We start from the raw sequence: 24,279 nt of genomic DNA on the forward strand, positions 1-24,279 counted from the left end.
TCAGTGGCTTTCTAGAGTGGGGGTGCGGGAATTATGAAGCAAATATGCAATATCTATCCCAAGTACCATTGATGGCTACATTTCAGAAGAAGAGAGAGGCAGGGTTATGCTATTTCGATCGGTTTCCCTCTTTCATTCTGAGAGTCATGTTTCAAATAGTGTCTCTCAATTCAAGGGTTGCTTTTGTTACATGAGGCTGAGATGAAACCTGACTCCTTAAATGCGTTCATGGAGGCAGCTACCACCCATCTTTTTAAAATCAGTCAGGTGGTAGCAGTGATGTTGATGAAGAGAGAGACACAGGAGCCCTGATGTGTAGAGGGGAGTTTGCCACCAGGATGGTGTTGTTTCTACTGCTGCTCTCAAATGTGGTGTGCAAAGTGCATACGATTAAGTGCTCTGGAAATAAGCCTGCATATATTCCACATGAGTGGTACCAGCCAGGTGATCTCCTTATTGGCGGGATGGCATCTCATATCCATTACATTTTCCACAAAGTTCTTTTCAACAGACACCCATCTCAGGAATCGATTAACATCCCAATGTAAGGAATTACCTCCACCCCCGCTCCAAGGATCTTTAATTTTATTTTAGTGATTCTTTATATTTGTATGACTGACTGCAGATGACCTATTATTTTGAAAAGGAAAGGGGCCACGGTGGCTTAGTGGTTAAGATGCTGAACTGCAGGTCGGCAGGACAGCAGTTCGAGACCCGAATGCTGCATGACGGAGTGAGCTCCCGTCTTCAGTCCCAGCTCCTGCCAACCTAGCAGTTTAAAAGCAAGAAATTGCAAGTATATAAATAGGTATCACTTTGGAAGGAAAGGTAACAGCGTTCCGTGCACCTCGGTGTTCAGTCATGCTGGCCACATGACCACGGAAGCATCTTTGGACAGTGCTGGCTCTTCGGCTTAGAAATGGAGATGAGCACCACACCCTAGAGTCGAACACGAGACTGGTTGGGGACACCTTTACATATATATATATATATATATATATGTGTGTGTGTGTGTGTGTGTGTGTGTGTGTGTGTATGTATATGTGTGTGTGTGTATATATATATATATATATATATATATATATATATATATGAATGACACATTTTTCTCCCTCTCTCAAAATACTAGAAACCAGAGTCATCCTATGAAGCTGATTGGTGGGAGATTCAGGACAGATCAAAGGAAGAACTTCTTTACACAGCTCAGAGTTAAACTATGGAATTTGCTACCACAGGGCGTAGTGATGGCCACCAGTTTGGATAGCTTTAAAAGCAGGTTGGACAAATTCCTGGAGCAAAAGGCTGTCAATAGCTACTAGTCCTGATGGCTATGTGCTGCCTCCAGTACCAGAGGCAGTGAGGCTATGTACACCAGTTGCTTGGAAACATGGGTGGGAGGGTGCTGTTGCATTCATGCTGTGTTTGTGGGTTTCCGGTAGATAGCTGGTTGTCCACTATGTGCACAGAATGCTGGATTAGATGGACCCTTGGTCTGATCCAACATGGCTCTTTTTATGTTTTTATGTTCTTATAGCATCCAATAGGCTGCCCCCTGCATTGGGTGGGGCATGTTGAAACCTCCTTCTTCCATCTCTAAATGAAATTCAAGCATGTGAATATAACTCTCCAATACTTTAATAAGGTCCACTTCAGAAGTGGTGCCGCTAGGTAATTTTAGATCCTGGACTTAATGATCTTATGGGGGAGACCTTTAGACATCCATCTATATTACTTCAGTTGTGAAGCACACACCTAACATTTCTCTTCTTTCCAAAGGGATAGCCATGTTCATCTGTTGCAACACAAACAACAAAGAGACATGTAGCACCTTAATAAACTAACAAATTCACTCTGGCATCAGCTTTCGTGGACATTGTCCACTTCATCATATGCATGACGCTCCAATTGGCAGATCTATATACATATGCCAGGGATGAGGGAGGTGTAAATTGTGTTGTCAGGGGGAATTAAAAGGCAAAACAGTACAAATAGTGATGATTACCTTAACAGTTGCCCGTTGACCCAATTAACTTATGTCATGTGATAAAAACAAACAAAGACAACCTTTGTCCTCATTCCCATTACAAGAACTAGAGTTGAATCTCTTGGTGAATTGTATTTCAGCAATTTCAGATTGGTATCTGTATTTCAATTTCCTTTGTTCAAGAATGGGCACCTTAAGGTCATTGACAGAGCATGGTTGAAATGTTCCTCTACTGGTTTCTGAACACTGTCATTGTTCATGATGTCATAATTGAATCCATGTATTCATTTGTGTAGAGGCTGGCCTGTTTGTCCTATGTAGAATGCAGTAGCAAATGGTGTTGGACTGGGAGTCAGGAGAACTGGGTTCTAGTCCCCACTCAGCCATGGAAGCTCACTGGGTGACTTTGGGCCAGTCACAGACTCTCAGCCCAACCTACCTCACAGGGTTGTTGTTGTGAGGATTAAATGGAGAGGAGGAGGATTATGTATGCCACCTTGGGTTCCTTAAGGAGGAAAAAAGGTGGGATATAAATGTAATAAATAAATAAATAAAATATAGCACACTACAGTGTAGTGTAATAGCATGAAAGCCTAAGATTGCAAAGATATGGGTTCAGATCTAGATTCAACCAAATTTGGGGCCAGTTGCTATATTTCTAGGCCTTTGTTGTTGTTGTTCAGTCGTTCAGTCGTGTCCGACTCTTTGTGACCCCATGGACCATAGCACGCTAGGCCTTCCTGTCCTGCGCTCTCTCCCGGAGTGTGCTCAAGTTCATATTCATTGCATCGGTGATGCTATCTAGCCATCTCATCCTCTGTCGTCCCCTTCTCCTTTTGCCTTCAGTCTTTCCCAGCATCAGGGTCTTTTCCAGAGAGTTTTCTCTTCGCATTAGGTGGCCAAAATATTTGAGCTTCAGCTTCAGTATCTGTCCTTCCAATGAGCACTCAGGGTTGATTTCCTTTAGGATTGACTGATTGGACCTCCTTGAAGTCCAGGGGACTCGTAAGAGTCTTCTCCAGCACCACAGTTCGAAAGCATCAATTCTTCAGCGTTCAGCCTTCCTTATAATCCAGCTCTCACAGCCATACATTACTACTGGGAAAACCATAGCTTTGATTAGACGGACCTTTGTCGGCAAGGTGATGCCTCTGCTTCTTACTATGCTGTCTAGGTTGGCCATAGCTTTCCTCCCAAGGAGCAAGCGTCTTTTAATTTCATGGCTACAGTCACTGTCTGCGGTGATCTTGGAGCCCAAGAAATCTGTCACTGCTTCCATTTCTTCCCCTTCTATATGCCAGGAAGTGATGGGGCCAGATGCCATGATCTTCGTTTTTTTAATGTTGAGTTTCAAACCAGCTTTTACACTCTCCTCTTTCACCCTCAACAAGAGGCTCTTTAGATCCTCTTCACTTTCTGCCATTAGGGTGGTATCGTCTGCCTATCGGTGGTTGTTGATAATTCTCCCGGCAATCTTAATTCCAACCTGTGATTCATCCAACCCGGCGTTTCTCATGATGTACTCTGCATATAAGTTAAATAAGCAGGGTGACAATATGCAGCCTTGTCGTACTCCTTTCCCAATTTGGAACCACTCGGTTGTTCCATGTCTGGTTCTTATTGTTGCTTCTTGACCCTCGTACAGGTTTCTCAGGAGACAGGTAAGGTGGTCTGGTACTCCCATCACTTTAAGAATTTGCCACAGTTTGTTGTGATCCACACAATCAAAGGCTTTAGCATAGTCAATGAAGCAGAAATAGACGTTTTTCTGGAATTCTCTTGCTTTCTCCATGATCCAGCGAACATTGGCGATTTGATCTCTAATTCCTCTGCCTCTTCGGAACCCAGCTTGTACTTCCGGTAGTTTTTGGTTTGCATACTGCTGAAGCCTAGCTTGTAGGATTTTGAGCATCACCTTGCTGGCATGTGAAATGAGCGCAATTGTGCGGTAGCTTGAACACTCTTTGGCGTTGCCCTTCTTTGGAATTGGAATGTAAACTGACCTTTTCCAGTCTTGTGTCCACTGTGGAGTGTTCCAGATTTGTTGACATATTGAATGCAGCACTTTAACAGCATCATCTTTTAGGATTTTATATAGTTCAGCTGGAATACTGTCATCTTCACTAGCTTTGTTGTTACTAATGCTTCCTAAGGCCCACTTGACTTCACTCTCGAGGATGTCCGGCTCAAGTTCAGTGACCGCACTCTATCAGGGACATTCAGATCTTTCCTGTATAGTTCTTCTGTGTTTTCTTTCCACCTCTTCTTAATCTCATCTGCTTCTGTTAGGTCCCTGCCTTCTTTGTCCTTTATCTTGCCCGTCTTTGCGCAAAACGTTCCCTTGAGATCTTCGATTTTCTTGAAGAGATCTCTAGTCTTTCCCATTCTGTTGTTTTCCTCGATTTCTTTGCATTGTTCATTTAAGAAGGCCTTCTTGTCTCTCCTTGCTATTCTCTGGAACTCTGCATTCAGTTGGATATATCTTCCCCTTTCTCCCTTGCTTTTCGCTTCCCTTCTTTCTTCAGCTACTTGTAAAGCCTCCTCAGACAGCCACTTGGCTTTCTTGCATTTCTTTTTCTTTGGGATGGATTTTGTTGCTGCCTCCTGAACAATGTTGCGGACCTCTGTCCATAGTTCCTCAGGCACTCTGTCTATCAGGTCTAATCCCTGAAATCTATTCCTCACCTCCACTGTATATTCATAAGGGATATGACTTAGGTCATACCTGAATGGTTTAGTGGTTTTCCCTACGTTCTTCAATTTAAGCTGAAATTTTGCAACAAGAAGCTCATGATCTGAGCCACAGTCAGCTCCAGGTCTTGTTTTTACTGACTGTATGGAGCTTCTCCATCTTTGGCTGCAAAGGACATAATCAATCTGATTTCAGTATTGACCATCTGGTGATGTCCATGTGTAGAGTCGTCTCCTGTGCTGTTGGAAAAGAGTGTTTGCTATGATCAGCGTGTTCTCTTGGCAAAACTCTATTAGCTTTTGTCCTGCTTCATTTTGTACACCAAGGGCATGCCTGCCTGTTATCCCGGTGATTTCTTGACTTCCTACTTTAGCATTCCAATCCCCTATGATGAAGAGGACATCTTTTTTTGGTGTTAGTTCTAGAAGGTGTTGGAGGTCTTCATAGAACTGATCAACCTCAGCTTCTTCAGCATCAGTGGTTGGGGCATAGACCTGAATTACTGTGATGCTGAATGGTTTGCCTTGGATTCGTACTGAGAACATTCTATTGTTTTTAAGATTGTACCCCAGTACTGCTTTTCCCACCCTTTTGTTGACTATGAGTGCTACTTCATTTCTTCTAAGGGATTCTTGCCCACAGTAGTAGATATGATGGTCACCTGAATTAAATTCACCCATGCCTGTCCATTTTAGTTCGCTGATTCCCAAGATGTCGATGTTCAATCTGGCCATCTCATGTTTGACCACCTCCAGCTTACCTTGATTCATTGATCTGACATTCCAGGTTCATAAACAATATTGTTCTTTACAGCATCGGATTTTCTTTTCACCACCAGACACATCCACAGCTGAGTGTCCTTTCGGCTTTGGCCCAGCCGCTTCACTCTTTCTGGCGCTATTTGGAAATACCCTCTGCTCTTCCCCAGTATTATATTGGACACCTTCCAACCTGAGGGTCTCATCTTCCGGCGTCATCTCTTTTAGCCTTGTGCTACGTTCCATGGGGTTTTCTTGGCAAGAATACTGGAGTGGGTTGCCATTTCCTTCTCCAGTGGACCACATTTTGTCAGAACTCTCTGCCATGACCTGTCTGTCTTGGGTGGCCCTGCACAGCATAGCTTATGGCTTCACTGAGTTACGCAAGTCCCTTCACCACAACAAGGCAGTTTCTAGGCCTACAACCTATTTATTGATTGTTGTGAGGGTACAGTAGTATCTGTGGGCAAAGCCATGTGTGGGCAAAGCCAAAGAACTCTCTGGAGGAAGGATGATACAAAAAATGTATTAAACCAATAATTTGGTCCAACGCTTATTGAATAGAATAAGATGTCATGGAGAAATGGTTTCAAAGACACTAATAATCCAATCCTATAAAAGTCTAGTCTACTCAGAAGCAAGCTCTACTGAGTCCAGTGGGGCTTACTGTTAACGTCTACCCAGAAGCAAGTCCCACGGAGTTCACTGGGGCTTACTCCCTGCTAAGTATGTATAGCATTGCAGCTATGCCTATTTACCTAGGATTGTGTCCCATTGAACTCTGTGCATAGGATTGTGCTGTTAGCAATTATAGCATCAGGAAAAATTCATTGCTGAAAATGGCTTTTACCAACCATCTTTGCCCACTAAGGTGGACATATTGGGTAGAATATAACAGTTGAAGCTTTCCATCACTACGTCTTTCTACTTGATGGAGGGTGGGGGGATATATTTCATATTGACAATGGCAGTTGTCAGTACCAATGATTTCAATTCATAATATGTTGTCATTTTAAATTACCAAACAGAGATGGTCACTGGCAATGGGCTGAACTATAGAATAGAAGAAGAAAACACCCACCATTAAAGCATTTTATAAAGGAATGGATATTCAATTATTCCTTTCTTGAAATAGTTGGCTAAAGGACAACTGAGAATCACAGCTGCAAAACTTCTAGCATTGTCTGCAAAATGGGTTGCAAACTATAAACAGAAAAAAAGGAGTAAGGCAGCACCCTTTGATCTCATGCTATACTATATTTTCATTTGATATCTCAAAGATAGTGCTCTTACAGGCAAAAGGATGTATTGTAGAACAGAAACAAGTTCAGTAAAGCATTCTAGAAGGGAATAGATTTTTGGACCATTTGTGTCTTGAAATAGCTTGCTAAAGGAAAATGAGGAAGCAGGCTAGCAAAGCCTTAGATGCATCAGTTCTGTCCATTCCTGCCTTCAAGGAAGGGCCATAGCTAGTGGTAGAGCACCTGCTTTGCATACTGAAGATCCCGGGTTCAATTCCTGGTATCTGCAGGTAGGGCTGGAAAAGTCTCCCTCCCCAAACCCTAGAACCGCTTTCCCCAACCTCGTGCCTTTAAGGTGTATTTAAATATATAACCCAGCCACCCATGGTACATCTTCCTTTTTTCCAAAAGAACTTAGTTTATGACTTTGCTGGTTATGCACTCTTCTTGTAGTTGACTCAGGAAGCTGAATCAGTCAAATATAGAGTGGTCCAGTACTGTGATGAAATGATCTTGTGCTGTGCACTGTTTAGCTCTCTGTGAAATAACATATCACTTTATTTTCAGTGTGGCGACAAAGTTCTATCAGCACATCCTGGCTTTGGTATTTGCCATTGATGAGATCAATGAGAATCCCAAGATCTTGCCCAATGTCACTCTCGGGTTCCACATCTATGACAGCTACTCTGATTCAAGGATGACCTACCGCACCACTCTGAACTTGCTTTTTAATACGCCTTATTTTCTCCTAAACTATCAATGTGGCATCCAGAAAAATGTAGTAGGAGTCATCGGGGGACTTAGTTCTGATACCTCCTCACTCATGGCAGACATCTTAGGTCTTTACAAGATTCCACAGGTAGGATCAGTGCAGGGGAGCATGGGGATTTCCCCCAAACTATAATTCACTCTTTTCTCTTTCCAGTAATTTGATGATTTGTTTGATTAAATTTTCTCTTTCCAGAAATTCAATGATCTGTAAAGATAAAGTAGTATTGGGGGGGGGGGAGTAATGGGAGCTGAAATATGTGTACTTGCATTGGTGTATCATGGGTATCTAAATATGTGTATAATAAATATGTGTATGGCATTTTTCTCCCTCTCTCAAAATACTAGAACCACAGGTCAGCCCATAAAGGTGATTGGTGGGAGATTCAGGACAGATAAAAGGAAGGACTTCTTCACACAGCACATAGTTAAACTATGGAATTTGCTACCACAGGATGTAGTGATGGCCACCAATTTGGATGGCTTTAAAGGGGGGTTGGACACATTCTTGGAGGAGAAGGCTGTCAATGGCTACTAGTCTTGATGGCTCTGTGCTACCTCCAGTACCAAAGGCAGTGAGCCTATGTACACCAGTTGCTGGGGAACATGTGTGGGAGGGTGCTGTTGCACTTATGCCCTGCTTGTGGGTTCCTGGTCAACAGCTGGTTGTCCACTGTGTAAACAAAATGTTGGACTAGATGGACCCTTGGTCTGATCCAGCATGGCTCTTCTTAATGTATGTTCTTACGTTCTTAACGAAGACGATCCAAACTTTGAGGGTTGGATCCAGATTTAGTCATACCTGGAGTAGTTCCATTGATTTCAGTGCATCTCCTCTAAATAAAATTAATTAATTGGAAGTGTCCAAAGCAACCATCCCTAGATCTACACTAGGGCTTTTTATCTGTATTTAAGTTCACTGATAACTGATGGGGCACATTAAACAATTCATATACCACTTTTCTAGTGTCATTCCCATTTTTTATTCCATATTATCCAAAGTACCACAACAGATGTCATTGTGTGTGCTATGAGGTATAAATGCACAAGAGGGCATCCCTCTTGTACCCTCTTGTACCCTCTGCACAAGAGGGTACTCTCCCATCTCCTGATGGGAGAGTACCTATGACATGAGGTGTAGATCTGGCCCAACTAAACAGCAGTGGGTTGATAAAATTTGGGAATTTATGACTACATGTATAAACTTACTCAGCAAGTGCAGCAAGCAAGGAATCCTAACTTTAAGAAAGATAGTATGCCACCATAATTTCCATTCATTTTCTATGTTGAAGCTCTTCAACCTTTTGATCAAATTCCAACCAAGTACAATTGCCTATATTTTTTCTGACTAATACACACCTACATACAAAATAACATACGTTCGCACGTGCTCCTTTTATATGCTGTATAAATTGTATTTTTACTCTTTCATTAGGTATTGCTCTCCTCCTTAGGCCTTTTTACTGCAGATGTTCCATAAGAATATTGGTTATAGACTAAGAATTATAATGAGTGAATTCCTTTGTTTCTTTAGTATTCTTGATTTATTATTACATATGTTCTTTTTGTTGCCCTTATTTTATTAACTTTATTTCAGAATCAAATAAAATTTCATGGAGGAAAATTAAGCCTAGATACAACACTGTGTTTAATTTATTTGTGTATTTATTTTATTTTATTTATTACATTTATATACACCTTTTTTCCTCCTTAAGGAACCCAAGGCAGCACACATAATCCTCCTCCTCTCCATTTTATCCTCACAACAACAACCTTGTGAGGTAGGCTGGGCTGAGAGTCTGTGATTGGCCGAGAGTCACCCAGTGAGCTTCCATGGCCAAGTGGGGACTAGAACCCGGATGTCCTGACTCCCAGTATGGGAGATCTGTTATACACGTATTAGACACCCTCTAATATGTGTAGAGGACGGTTCCTCCAAGGGTGATAGGAGTTAATATCTAGAGGAATCATGCTATTCTAAAAAGAAGTAAGTTGGGAACAGAGATAAGAGAAGCAATACATGCCATAAAGTTTGAACATGCATCCTACCACATGAGGAAAAAGGTGGGAAAATACCAGTCAAGGAAATTGTGTTCCAAACATTGCCCACCTTAGACTGCAGAGATTTATGACAGTGTGAAATTGACAAACATTGAGCTGGTTCACAAAATCATTTTCAGCCATAGTAGCTTGGCATGTGTTGCAAACCACAGTGGCTTAAATAAGCCACAGTGGCTGAAAATGATCATGCAAACCCGCTCATTGGCTGGGATCACACAACACGCTAACCCATGATGTGTTAGCGTATTCTCTGTGGGATGCTCCCCCACACATACACACACAGTGGGCTATTTCCCCAAAATAAGCCACCCTGAGAACCCATGGTCTGCAGTAAAGGTTATCTTACCTATGGTGGGTTAGTGTGTTGTCTGTTGCACAGCATGGGTTACAGAGATTGCATATAGAGCTGCCAAAAAAAAACACTGCTGCAACTCTGCTCCTCTCAAGTGATCTCTATTCCCACTGCAAAGGAATCTGGGATACCTGCCCAGCTGGGCAGGAGGACTACAGGAGAAGGAGGGGTGAGGGGTGTGAAATAAACTACTCTATGTAGCTTGTTTGCCTGATCGTCTGACAGGAGCACAGTAGGTTGTTTGCATAACCACCTACCCAGTGTAGCTTGCCACCCACCATAGGTTAGCAAGATGTGTGAACCCAGCCTGTTTCTCTTAGCTACAGGCTAGAATACTTTCTTTATAGAAAGGTGTCCTCCTAAACTTTCAGTGCAAGTTTTACCCTCCTCCTTCACTTCTTCTACCCTTTCCTGATTATCTCACCATTGACTCCTTTTTGCTCTCTGAATTGGAATATCTTGTGTCCAATTTCCTTCTGTCTCCACTTGCTTTGATATATGTTGGTGGCTCACTTTCTTGAGAAGTCTCTCAAAGTAGTTCAGCATGGTATGTGTGGTTGCCACTAAGCAGACATCCTTGATGTTTGACAATTTAATAATAGGCAGGAATTCAACAGGTGAATTGTTGAATTCATGTTGAATCCATGTCCACTTCTAAATGTTGAGGAAAGCTTTTCCTGTAGAAGGTAAATATTTCATCCTTTGTAACTTCAAGGAGTTTGAAGTTTCCCTTTTAGAAGCACCTAACACTTACAAATGTGTGTGTGTTTCAAAAATTAAATTAGAATTTTAATTAAGGCTTTCATCCTAAATATAATTCTTTTGATGCAAAGGTTATTCAAAGCAGTGTTACTTCTGAAAATGATGTTTTAAACTGCCAGTTTTTGTGCAGAGCGAAGCCTATCTCATGTCAATTCAAGCTCCACAAAGCCAGGATATGAAGCTTAGAGATGGTGTGGGTGCCTGAACAGTTCTGGCAGTCCAGTGGACTCCCCACCCACCCACTTGCTGCCCCAAGCTATGCCCACTGAACCCCCTGAACCCCTGATTCCCCCCCTCCATGCTTCCTGAGCCACCCACACTCACCCTGGGCCCATCCAGCGATCTCTGTAGCTACCATTTTGTGAAAAAAAATGGTGCTCGCAGATATGTGCATATATGCTTTTATGCAAACTCGCCCTGTGAATGGTCAATATACGCAAGGTTACAGATGTAAGTGGGTCAAATGGTATATCACCCATTCACAGTGCTATTCTGCATAAGAGCAAATGTGTGCATATCTGTGGATGCCTTTTTTTCTTTCTTTTTTTGCAAAATGGCAGCTGCATAGATCACCAGATGGGCCCAGGATGAGTAAGGGTGGCTCAGCGAGTGGTGGGGCAGGTCAGGGCTTGGCGGGTGCCATGACCAGACGTGTCAGTTAAGGCATCAGCAGTACCTTCCAATTTCCTGGCTTTGTGAAGCTTGAGCCAACATCAGATAGCCTTAATGCTGGTGTTAAACCAGCAGGTTTTTGTCATTGGATTTCCCTGGGTTTTTTTAAAAAGGAAATGTATAAATACAGTGTTGGCAATCCCCCCTCCTCCCACTGTCTTTGAATCTGCTTTCTTGAAAGTTTACCTGTCTGAAAAATGGGATTATGAATACTTAACTAATGCTAATCGTGATGTTATTTTAAGAATCAGGATTCTAAAAACTCAGGCAGAACTTCCACGGATAGAGGAAACTGTCTTCTGCAGACAACTGTCCAGATGTAGAAACTGATGAGAATGGCAAGGGATGGGGTGGAGCTAGGGAGCTCATCCCGACTTCTCTTCCTCATAGGTAGAGTTTACACAAAATGAGAATGACTTATTAAAGTTAGATTCTCACAAGCACACACAAAGTGTGAATACACATTTAGTTTAGCATGTGTGATATGATGTCCTTGCACGCCATTTTCCCACCACACAAAAAGAGGAAGGATCAGGACTCTTGTGCTACATCATTTCTGCTTTCAGAAAGGTGGTGTGAGGTCCTGCATGTTACTTTAAAGATGTAGCTAGGTTTTTCTTTATTTTTTATTCAAATGTAAGGTCATGGGACCTCATATGGATTAGGGCTCTACAGTAAGTAGGGACCTTTAACCCTTTGCCCTATATGTGCAATTTACATTACAACTGGATGCCTTTTTGGCATTGCAAATTGAAGGTATGTGGCAGGGGAGGTGTTCCAGATGAGGACCACATGAGGGGAGGATTAAAGGCCATTTCTACATGAAGCATTTATCATGTGCTCATGATTGGCCACTCATGGAAGATTGCGGGTTCTTTACATGATGTCATAAACCTTTAGGATGTCTCCTGAGGTTTTTTCTAGTCACCTTTAAAAAGACTGGAGATAAGCAGGAATATTTTTTTTTAAATCCCACATTTTCCGCAGTGTGTAGTGCCAGTGTACCACAATAAATTTGCCAGTACATGGTGCTGTTCCATTGAAAAATATAGAAAGCTGCTGAGAAAGGGCATTTTCAATTCCATGTCATGTTCGTCATCTAAAGGAACCAATCCTAATAGCACCACAGAAAGGGAAGCAAAATGCTCTGGTAGGGCTGCAGGATTTTCCCTTAATGTAGAGACACCCTAAGTCTCCCCACACCCCCATCCCACACCCTGCCCATGTTAGGGTTCCAACCCATTATTAGCTCAAAAGGTGTCATTTGTATAAGCAGTCGAATTTTGAGGCTTATAACAGTGGAAGCATTTTTGTGTGTGACTGCCATCACATACCTGTCTTCACACTCTAAAATGCCTGGCCTTTCTTCTCTTTTCTTTTCTTTTTTAGATTTCATATGGGTCATTTGAACCTGCAGCGAATGATCACACCAATTTCCCTACCTTTTACCGCATGGTCCCCAGTGAAACCCTGCAATACCAAGGACTTGTTCGCTTATTTCTGCATTTCCAGTGGAAATGGGTAGGGCTCATTGCTACAAATGACGATGGTGGGGATCATTTCTTGCAGACTGTGGTGCCACTTCTTTCTCAGAACAGAATCTGTTCAGCCTTCATAGAAAGGGTTCAACAAAATTTGTATATTTACAACAGCATACATGAAATAACCTATAACAGACGGAGTATTTTGCCAGCTTTCATGGTGAGCAAAGCCAATGCAGTTGTAATACATGGAGAAACTGCATCCATTACATGGTTGCAATCAGTTATACATGCAAGCAGGCTATATCACCTAATATTTTCTCAGTATGAGGAAAAGTTATCTGCAGCAAAGGTATGGATTACAACAGCCCAAATCGATTTCACATTAAATACCTTTCTAACGGTTAGTGGTTTTGATATACAAATGCTCCATGGTGCTATCTCCTTTACAATTCCATCGAAGGAGCTTCAAGGCTTCCAAGACTTTCTTGAGCTTGTAAATCCTTCTTGGGCAGATGAAGATGGTTTTATTAAAGATTTTTGGGAACAAGCATTTGGTTGTTCACTTTCTAACTCAATTCTGAGTTTCATAGCTGGAACATGTAACGGAGAGGAGATGCTGGAGAGCCTTCCTGCATCCTTTTTTGAAATGAGCATGACCGGCCACAGCTACAGTATCTACAATGCTGTCTATACTGTGGCACATGCCTTACACATCTCGTACTCAGCTAGAGCCAGCCACAGAACAATGGAGAGCAGAGGCAGACTGTCTCCCCAGAATGTAGAATCCTGGCAGGTAACCTTTCCTCACTGACAGAAGTCAATTTTCATCACCTAGTCTATTGTCATGACCTAATTACTGAACAATGAAGCAACATGCTGTATGCCACTGAACACTAAAAGCCAAACTATGATATGTGAAAGGAATAGCAGTTAGTACTAAGGCTGTGCACGGACCACCCACCCACCCCCGATTCACTTTGGATGCCGATTCAGACCTTCTGAATTGGCCCTGCATTGCTTCGGACCAATATGGACCCAATCCAATTCACTTCGGATTTGAATCCAAAGTGAGATTCGGATATCAAATTATTCAGATTTTATGTTTTCTCATTGACTTGCATTGGAAAACAGAAATGGCCATAACTTTTTTCAGTTTGTATTATCATTATATGAAATTTATAGGGAAGTACAAATTACTTACCTGCCGTTCCAGTGGGAGGGAGGTCCACGGCAGGGGGAGGTGATCCCTCCCTCCCCCTGGAATCCTTGCTGGCCGGCTCCGCTTCGCGGTGATTCCACAGAGCCGCCGGCCGGCTCCAAAGCCCCAGCGATATGGCTGGCATTGCCATATCACTGGCTGGATTGACGTACTGCGGCCGCAAATGGCATCCAGCATAGCAGACGTTATTTGCGTCCCTGCTCTTTGACATGATAGGCTATGTAAATCTTTACATAGCCTATCGCACGAAGGAACAGGGACACAAATACACCATTTGTGTCCCTGTTTTTTCATGCAATAGGCTACGTAAAGATTTACGTAGCCTATCACGTCAAAGAGCAGGGATGCAAATGGCATAGCAGATGCCATTTGCAGCTGCAGTCCATCAGTCCAGCCAGCGATACGGCAATAGTGGCCGTATCACTGGGGCTTTGGAGCCAGTGGAAGGCAGGATCCGGCCGGCGAGGACTTCGCAGGGAAGCGGAGGTAAGAGATCCAATCCTCCATGGACTTTGGGGGGCTGGATTCAATAGAATCTGGCCTCATTGGGGTCTGTGAAAGATTTCTCTGACATCCCTAGAAATTTGGGGACCTGGCAGCCCCCATGGAGGTGATTCTACCTGCCAAAGTTCAGACAGTTTGGCACAGGCTTTTTTGTGCTAGGTGCAGGTAAAATGTGCTTTTTTCAACAGAAACTCTCAAAGCACTGAGCTATAACTTTTCACTGTTTCCATGGAAGTGCATGAAATCTGGACATCTGGCACCCCAATGCAGGTTATTGAACCTGCCAAATTTCAGATAGTTTTGCCCAGTAGTTTTTGTGATAAGCACGGGTAAAATGTGCTATTCTCAGAAACTCAGAACAAAGGTAACAAACTAAAGGGATAATCAGAGGAGTTAGATGTTTAAGACGTGCTTAGGAGGAGATCACTATCCCTCATCTCTTAAAGGGCAAAATAACCCCTCTCCCCTAGTATTTTCTTATTCAGGTTCACATTGGATGACCTCCAGCTGTCTTTGGCTGAATACAATAAACATTACCTGGGAAAACAGGTCTGCCCTTGACCAGGATGCACTATCTAGACTAGCTACTGGTCCCACCAGGACCTTGCCCACCTCTACCCCTGCCACGACCCCTTAGATGCCTCATATTGGGGTCGCTTTGCACCACACTAAAGAAACAAATTGTGTGTGTAATGCTTTGTGCACCATATATTATATATTGTATAATGTATATGTGTAGTGCTTTGCCCACTATATTGTATGGACTCATGTGTAGCACATTGTACACACACAGATCCCCCCACCCCACATACACACACAAATAAGAGCAAGAGAAAAGGAGATACAGAAAGAAAAACTACCTACAAGTTAAGGGGGGGTACACTCTGAAGCCTAACAGAAGCAAAAGGGGGGTGTCATTTTTTTTTGGTATATATTTTTTTACAAAGATAAGAGTTGAAATGGGAAGGGAAGGAATACAGGAATTGAGAAGGATGGGGGGGAGACAAAGAACAAGGCAAGGAAACTAAAGTACTTTTAAATGTTGTAGTTTTTTAAATAAAGAATCTATTTGAAAATAAAGAAGGGGAAGACTAATAGGAATAGTTGAATTGAAGCTGCAGTAGAACACACACACCACACAGATCCAGCTAGCCAACTCTCTCTCACACAGTGAAACAAAAGCAGACTGATCTCCTCTTATATACAGCATCCTCTCCCCTCCTCCACCACTGATTAGAGACTGCTGGGTTAAGTTCAGCCCTAATCTGGCAACTAGAGTTGCCATTCAACAAGGCTCACCATTTCCCCATCCCTCCTCCTCCTCTCTCCCTCCCTGATCTTTCACAAGGTGATACATTTTAGAGACAGTATGTTTGGGCTTCAGAATGGCTTCAGAATAGCTCCAAATCTCCAAGGCACACCGAGGCGCTTCGGGGCAACCTGCTTCGCTTCAGACCACCTCGTGTTATTCTGATTGGCTTTGGAGCTCAATGAATCACCCCCAAAGCATTCCCATTCACTTCGGGATTCAGACCAAAGCAGTGCACAGCTCTAGTTAGTACCAATGCCTTTTTCATTCTTTTTTTGCTCTTTTTTTTTTTAAGGGGAATCTGAGTTTTATTGGGACCCCTCTGCAGGGAGATGTTTAACACTTCCCTCTTGAGGCATGATTTTAACAATAACCCTCCGCCCCACCCCTCATCCACCCCACAGACAGAGCTATGGGACCTGTAAAAGAAATATTCCAATGAGGTTTTTTTCTATCTTCCATAACTATGGTGGAGATTACCAGTAGAGTTTCAGATGTGGAGGGAAGTTTTAAACCTCCCCTCCCCATGTGGGGGCCCAATAAATATCATATACCTCCCCAATTTGATTTGTTTTAATGTAATACTCTAAATCAGTACAGGGTATCAATACCCTACTCTTGTATTTCTTAAATTGCTTCTCTTCCTTGCCAAATGCATATGCCATGCAGTAATAGGGTTAGATACAGACTTAGAGCTTCTCTTGTATTGTGCAATCAAGATTGGTTGCTTATGGAAGTCTGCAGGTCCTTTATATGATGTCATCAACCTCCAGGGCCCCTCCCATGGTTTTTGACCTTTATCCCTCTTTTAAAAAGATCAGAGATAACGCATGACGGGATGTTAATCCAATCTATCAGCTGCGTGTAATTACGATGTTGCACTATAATCACAGTGCCATCTGGTTGCTGTAAAATGAAAAATATAGAAACGTATAGAACTTCCCAGGAAAGGAAGTCCTCTATTCAAAGCACGTGTCCACCTGTGTAAAGGAGCCAAACTTAATCCCACAAAGAATTCAGAAGCAGAAAGCTCTGGTAAAGATGTGAGATTTCAGCCTCGTGTGATGAACCCCTTGTGTGATGGAGAAATAAGTCTAGAGTTGGAAAAAGTGCGGAAAGTGCGTGAAAGCGATCCATGGTTTGCCATTCTTTCCCTATATATGATACCTAAAGCGGGATACTCTACTTTCATGGAAAGCTATTTAATTAATGTTAATAAGAATATTACAACACTTTATAGACCATTTTCCCATTTTCTCTCTCCACCTAGCTCCACTCATTGATTCAGAGGATCTCATTCAACAACAGTGCTGGAAATGAAATAACATTTAATGAATGTGGAGAGTTAGCAGGTGGATTTGATATTACAAACTTGGTCACTTTCCCAAATAACTCCTATGTCAAGGTCAAAGTGGGGAGGTTGGATCCTCATGCTACCCCAGGCAAAGGATTCACCATTAATGAGAACAAAATTGAATGGCACAGACACTTGACTCAGGTGGGAAAACAACTGCACAGTCTCACAACTATTAATATACATGGTCATCCAATGAAATAAGGGGGTGATAGTTGTAAGCAAAGGAAGCATTTCTTTATTCAATGCATAATAAATCTGAAATTTACTGGGATACTGTGTTGTATTAGCAAACAGGAGAAATGACTTTTTAAAATGAGTAAATCAACATTTGGAGGGTAGGCTTTCCAGTTGAGAAAAGCCATGATAATAAAAATGCTACATCTTGAGAGGACATTTTCTGACTAACATGAACCAACAGAGGATAGATAATGTTGTCTGTCATTACTTCCATTGAAATCTGAGAGAAATCTTTTGTTATTGACCTTAGATGGTCACACAACCTGATTGATAAGCCTAAAAATATAAATTCTCCTTTTCTTGTGTTCATACAATGGTTTGGACAACAGGTATTCTTCCCACTGAATATGCCATCTATGTACTTAGAGATCTAATATTTAATGTCATTGGCCTTCCTGATTACTGATGATCATCTGATGTGAGATGGGTGCTCCAATCATTTCTTAATGCTAAACTCTCTCTCTATATGTATGGATAGGTGCCACCTCTTTCTCTGTGTAATGTCAACTGCCATCCTGGTTACAGCAAGAAAAAGAAGGAGGGGAAGAAATTCTGCTGCTATGATTGTGCTCCATGTCCACATGGGATGTTCTCACCACAAAAGGGTAGGGCAGATTATATCAAAATATACATTTTATTTCAGGAAAATGCAAACAGCCCTTCTTCAGGTTCTGTGGTCACTAACCTTGAGGTTTTGTTTTTGTTTGAATTATGGCATTATGTATTGTTCTCATTGTTTATATGTAATCTTGAGGGAAGTATTTTTTAGAAATTCAGGTAATGCATTTTAGCACACATTAAAAAAAAAGTTTCCAGATAATTCTGAGGTCCTATGTGACCCTGAAGACATAGGATGACCCTCTATTAATGGTATTTGGCATTGCTGGAAATGGTGAACAAGCGGTTAAAGAAAATGCTTGCACCTCCAACCCAATTTAAGAGAGAAGACATTTTTGAGTTTCAAATGACTTGAGCAACAAGTTTTCTGGAGAATGGCGACAGTATAAAACTGAACATAACAAGAAACTACCTCCTTCTGGTGTGGACACTCATCAGTCTGTGGTTGTGAACTTTGGCCTTCTTCCTCACCCTATCCTCAGCAAGTTGCCCTGCTCAGGACCTATGAACTTCCTCCTACCCATGGTCCCTCATGGCCCACACCCTAATGTGCTGAGGGAGGTCTGCTCACATCCACCCAGGCCTTGCAGCTTGGGGTGGATGAGGTGAGCAGGCCTCAAATGGAGTTCATGTCCTTATCACATCTAGCATAATGGCCTTGAAGACACAGTCCTGAGGAAGCCTCCCTTCACCTTCATTGCCACAGGATGATCATCACATTTTGTTTTCTGCTTTTCTTCCCCTTGAACCTGCAGTGAACCTTCCTACCATGTCTAAATTATGAACACCTCAGCTCCAGGTCAGTGTAGTATAGGTGACAAAATAAACATCTCCTTACCAAGCAAATTTAGACCTTTGATTTAAAAGTACACAACCTTCAAAAACCAGTGACCAGCACAACTCAGGTAGGTGGTACTGTGTTAATTGGCAGCTCTCACAGACTTTTAAAACAGAGTATTTTTTAAGCATCATGTGAGTGGTATGAACATAATCATGAGTCTCCATGAAAAATTAGGTACACCAGAATGAAGACAGCATGAGATAAAATAACTTGAAACAAAAGGAAACAGCTACAGTAGACTATGATGGCAAAAAAGTGGTGTTGGACTGCTGCCAAAACTATTCTCTCATTTCATTACATAATAACGGTGATTTCAAGAAGATGGAAAGGGTAAAATATCACAAGGAATACCCATGTCATTCATGGAGGAAATATCAGAATTGGCATTTCTTTTTGAAGAATCTTGGGAAGATGTTTTCAAAACCCGCCATAGTGATAGAGAGAGAGAGAGAGAGAGAGAGAGAGAGAGAGATGATAGATAGATAGATAGATAGATAGATAGATAGATAGATAGATAGATGAACAGACAGACAGACAGACAGACAGACAGATGGATGAGTTGTATGGACACCTTGTAAGGCAGTGTTTATTTATTTATTTATTTCATTTATTAAATTTATTAATCGCCCATCTGGCTGGTCACCCAGCCACTCTGGGTGATGTACAACAATAAAAGTAGTTCATACAATAAAATTCAACATTAAAAACATCACATTTCTAAAATTACCCTAGCCCACCCCAAATGCCTTCCTGAACAACCACATTTTTAATGTGTGGTGGAAGCTCATTAAAGAGGGGGCATGGCGGAGTTCCCTAGGGAGGGAGTTCCACAGAGTGGGAGCCACCACAGAGAAGTCCCCCTCCCTCATCCTCACCAGCCTAGCTGTCCTGGCTGATGGGAAAGAGAAGGCCATCCGAGACTGATCTTGTTGAGCAGCCTATCTGGTGTTGCTGGAGGCGCTCCTTGAGATAGGCTGGGGCAGAACTGTATGGAGTTTTAAAGGTCAAAACCAACACCTTGAATTTGGCCTGGAAAACAACTGGTAGCCAGTGCAGCTCCTTCAGCACTGGAGTGATGTGATCTCGCCAGCAGCTGCCTTTAATTTTGGGAACATTTTTTTAACTTCAACATTGTCATATTTTGTTTTTTAGACATGGAAACCTGTGTCAATTGTCCAGGAGGTCACTACCCAAACAAATTCCAGGAGAAATGCATTCTAAAGATTCCAAATGTCCTAGCTTTTGAAGATACTTCAGCCATCATTTCAACATCTTCTGCACTTTTATTGTCTCTAATCACAGCTCTGGTGCTTGGCATCTTCATTAGGCACCGGGACACCGCCATAGTCAAAGCAAATAACCGAAGCCTCACCTACATTCTCCTCATCTCCCTCCTCTTGTGTTTCCTCTGTTCGTTCCTGTTCATTGGAAAGCCTAACAAGGTGACTTGCCTTCTTCGCCAAACTGCTTTTGGCATCATATTCTCTGTGTCCCTCTCAACTATCTTAGCAAAAACTATTTCTGTGGTTTTAGCATTCATGGCTACCAAACCAGGATCCCAGATGAGGAAATGGGTGGGGAAAAGATTGGCATATTCCATTGTCCTCTCCTGCACCAGTATTCAAGTAGGGATCTGTGTTATGTGGCTGGCAATGTCTCCTCCCTTCCCAGATTTTGACATGACTTCAATGATTGAAGAAATTGTCCTGTTATGTAATGAAGGATCAGTCTTTATGTTCTATAGTGTCTTGGGCTACATGGGCCTCTTGGCCGCTGTCAGCTTCACTGTGGCCTTCCTGGCCAGGAGGTTGCCTGACAGTTTTAATGAAGCCAAGTTCATCACCTTCAGCATGTTGGTCTTTTGCAGTGTGTGGGTGTCCTTTCTTCCAACCTACCTGAGCACAAGAGGAAAATACATGGTGGCTGTGGAGATCTTCTCCATTTTAGCTTCTACTGCTGGCATACTCAGCTGCATATTCTCTCCCAAATGTTACATTATTTTGGTGAGGCCTGAGTTGAACAAGAAAGAGCAATTAATGCGAAGAAAGATATAAATAAAAGATGAGTTTGTGCTTTCATTGATGTTCTTTCATGTCCTACACAAGAACATAAATGCAATGTACATGAATCCCAACCGAAATATCCCATCTAGTTTTGTGTCTGTGGTATTGGCCAATCCAATAATTCTCCTTACCTTTGGAAATAAATGCATTAAAGCTATCATTCCACGAGGCAAGAGTTAACGTTAACACAGCATAAAACCTGCAGCAGTTTGGTTGTTATTACCATACTTGCTTGGAGACAATTGTACTTAAACATAACCAGTTGTCCATGGTTTGGGGAGAAGCCCCTGAGAAGCAATGGATGACTGGAGGAATTAAAGTTGTTCTAGGAAAATCACTCCCCTTTGTTACCCCTAGATGTATTTCTGTCAGGGGGCAGGCTGCTGTGATTCTTTCAGAACTGGCGCAGAAACTAGCACATACTGGTGGTCTAATATGAGTTCCAATTTGCACCTTTGCAGCCCAGTGTGTCAGACTGTAAAGCATGACCAGTGTAAAAGACGACAGACTCAACATTTTAATTGAAACCGATTAATTGATTGAAACACATTGCCTAAATATAGTATCTTCTAATATAATATAATAAACTATTATACTTGACAGACCTAGTAACAGGAGTATTTAAAAATAATATAACTGTTCACAGAAGGCCATAAGAAAGCAATCAACACACTAACAAAATAGAATAAATGGTGTAAGAATGACAAAGAATTGTACTCAAATATTAACAAACCAATCAATGCCATTTTGATTGGTTTGACTGCTACATGCAGGTCCAATCCTAGGCCTACATGACCATCCTACTCATAAATTGACTATTGTTTGACTAATCCACTATGATAGGCAAAAATTAATATCTAACAAATCAGTGTAGTATGTATCACAGATCCTTCCATCTACATCAGACTAGGGATGTACGAAAGTCACTTACCTTTTCGAAGGGTGACATTCGCGGTGGGGGCGGAGGCACTCCATACCTCCCCCCAAAATCCTACCCTGGCTGGCTCCAGTCCACAGCAACTCCACGGAGCCACCGGGCAGGTACGTCCGCACGGCAGGTCTGCAGATGTGAATGGCGGCCGGCTTAGCAACCACCATTTGCATCCCTTCGCTGAGCCATGATAGGCTACATAAATATTTACGTAGCCTATCATGGCAAAAGTGGGGATGCAAATGGCAGCCGCTACGCCATTTGTGTACCTGCTCTGAGCCGTGAGAGGCTACGTAGATACTTACATAGCCTATCATGGCTTGCCAGGGACGCAAATGGCGGCCAGCGTAGTGGCTAGGGGTGCACGAAAGCCACTTACCTGGTCTCCCAGCTTGCTTCACGGTGGGGGGGAGGCGCTTCGCTGCTCCCCCCAAAGTTCAGGCTGGGGGGGGAGGCTTCCCGCCTTGCCCGGCCGAAATTCAGGCCGGGGAGGAGGCACCTCGCCTCGCCCGGCCACGAAATAAAAAGTTTTTAAAAAAATGCCCCCGTGATAGGCTATGTGATGATTAACGTAGCCTATCACGGGTAGATCTGCAAAGTCAGCCGTGATAGGCTACGTAAATTGTCACGTAGCCTATCACGGGTGACTTTAAAAAAAAAAAGCACGTACGCAAATGGCGGCCCCCATAGGGAGCCGCCATTCGCGTTCCTTATTTGGTCGCTGTAGTCTACGTAAATCTTTACGTAGACTACGGAGAAAATAAGGGCAACGCAAATAGCATTGCCCTTATTTTCGCCGTAGTCTACATAATCTTTACGTAGACTACAGCGACCAAACAAGGAACGGGAATGGCGGCTCCCTATGGGGGCCGCCATTAGCCGTACGCGCTTTTTTTTTTTTTAAAGTCACCCGTGATAGGCTACGTGACGATTTACGTAGCCTATCACGGCTGACTTTGCAAATCTAGCCGTGATAGGCTACGTTAATCGTCACGTAGCCTATCACGGGGGCGTTTTTTTTTTAACTATTATTGGAATGGCGGCGGTGGCAGCCGGTCGAAAGACCGGCTGCCGCCTCTGCCCCTGTCGAAGACCTGCCGAACCGCCGCCGGGACCCGCTGCCGGGAGGGACATTCGGGAAAGGTAAGTCCCATCCCGGGGGGGGGGGTGCGGAGAATTTCTCCCCGAAACTACTTCGGGGGGCCGAATATGTTGGCACTCGGCCCCCCGAAGTTTCGGGGAGAAATTCTCCCCCATCCCTAGTAGTGGCCTGCATTTGCGGCCGCAGCCCAGCAGAGGCTGGAGCCGCCGTAGCCATAGCCGTAGCCAGGTAGGCTCTGTTTCACAGGGCTTTCGTGGGGTGGTGGGGTGGGTTGCTCCATTCTGCCACAGATTCCGGGGGGGAGTGAATTCATTGGAATTCGGCCTCCCTGGGATCCGTGGCAGAGTTCTCTAACATCCCTACATCAGACACAGACAGTGCCATGAGGCAAAGGTTCTAATTGTCCCCAGTCAAACTGCAAGGGGGAGAAGAAATGAAACTATCAAAAAGTATCCTAGTGGAAAAGGGAGAAGCAGCAGCAGATGAAATAAATATTGCATGTACCCAGAACTTTTTAAAATATTGATCAGAGACAGAGGAAAATTCCCGCCCACACACACACACACTCCCTATCATCTTTTATGTAAGGGGGGGAATACTTTTTCAGCACAAGGACCAAATGATTTCCAGACAAACTAATTGAAGCATTCCAACTGTGGTGGGACCACATTATAAAGTGGGCAAGGCCTCCCCACTGCTGCCAAGTAGCCCTGTGAATTAAATGTGCAAACCCCATTCACATACACATACACACTCTGCCTCTGCTCCACTTTTTAAAAGTCTGTTTGCAGCCATTGGAGAGAGAGGCAATTTCTGAGGGGGTAGCATAGTGCCCCTCCCATTGGCAATGTCCCCCCACCCACAAATGCCCCCATGCTGCAATTAGGATTTGAAAAATCCTCCATTGGCAGCAACGGAGAAATTATTAAAGCTGGATTTCATCAGGATGGGTTGCTTTCTTTTTTTTTTTCCAGGGGGTGTGGTTGTAGTTGGCTCAGTGAATGCTGGATGTCACAACAAGCTACTTGGCCCATGCCAGAGCAGACCCTCTTCTCAGCTCAAATCAAATCCCACTGGCCCACATCCCTGAGGTTTCTCTGATCTCAGATCTGAACTAATGTCAGAGGTGCCCCAGCCAGTGTACAGGTGCAGAAGAATCCCCATGTTATCTCTGTTCTAAGATGCACCTGAGTGCCACATATTCCGACGAGGGTTGTCTTGCATGAACCAGCAGAGGCGGCATCACAGTTTGTAGATAACAGGGGAATTGCGCTCTGAGGCTAAGCCCCACCCCTGGAGGAACCTTGGGAGGATCCACGGGACA

General features: G+C 43.1%; 2 protein-coding genes across 2 annotated transcripts; both read left to right on the forward strand.

The window, feature by feature from the left end:
- Positions 1–338: 338 nt before the first annotated feature.
- Positions 339–7,657, forward strand: LOC146342627 (vomeronasal type-2 receptor 26-like). Its single transcript, XM_084807942.1, has 3 exons — positions 339–544; positions 7,243–7,534; positions 7,640–7,657. Exons 1-3 carry the CDS (start codon positions 339–341, stop codon positions 7,655–7,657), a joined length of 516 nt encoding a protein of 171 aa, XP_084664068.1.
- A 5,331-nt stretch (positions 7,658–12,988) lies between these two features.
- On the forward strand, positions 12,989–20,913 carry LOC146342628 (vomeronasal type-2 receptor 26-like). The gene is made up of 4 exons (XM_084807944.1): positions 12,989–13,567; positions 17,077–17,304; positions 17,879–18,005; positions 20,012–20,913. Exons 1-4 carry the CDS (start codon positions 12,989–12,991, stop codon positions 20,911–20,913), a joined length of 1,836 nt encoding a protein of 611 aa, XP_084664070.1.
- The last annotated feature ends 3,366 nt before the right edge of the window (positions 20,914–24,279 follow it).

Source organism: Heloderma suspectum, chromosome 6 (assembly GCF_057233095.1).
Source record: "Heloderma suspectum isolate Gila_16-S chromosome 6, 16-S_ref, whole genome shotgun sequence".
Taxonomy (NCBI): Eukaryota; Metazoa; Chordata; class Lepidosauria; order Squamata; family Helodermatidae; genus Heloderma; species Heloderma suspectum.

What these genes read in the sequence shown, in the direction of transcription:
- LOC146342627 (XM_084807942.1), top strand. Translation starts at nt 339, where the DNA reads ATGGTGTTGTTTCTACTGCTGCTCTCAAATGTGGTGTGCAAAGTGCAT. An exon ending in GAATCGATTAACATCCCAAT is followed by an intron (nt 545 to 7,242) that starts GTAAGGAATTAC and finishes CTTTATTTTCAG; the next exon opens with TGTGGCGACAAAGTTCTATC.
- LOC146342628 (XM_084807944.1), top strand. Translation starts at nt 12,989, where the DNA reads ATGGTGAGCAAAGCCAATGCAGTTGTAATACATGGAGAAACTGCATCC. An exon ending in GGCACAGACACTTGACTCAG is followed by an intron (nt 17,305 to 17,878) that starts GTGGGAAAACAA and finishes ATGTATGGATAG; the next exon opens with GTGCCACCTCTTTCTCTGTG. An exon ending in GATGTTCTCACCACAAAAGG is followed by an intron (nt 18,006 to 20,011) that starts GTAGGGCAGATT and finishes TTTGTTTTTTAG; the next exon opens with ACATGGAAACCTGTGTCAAT.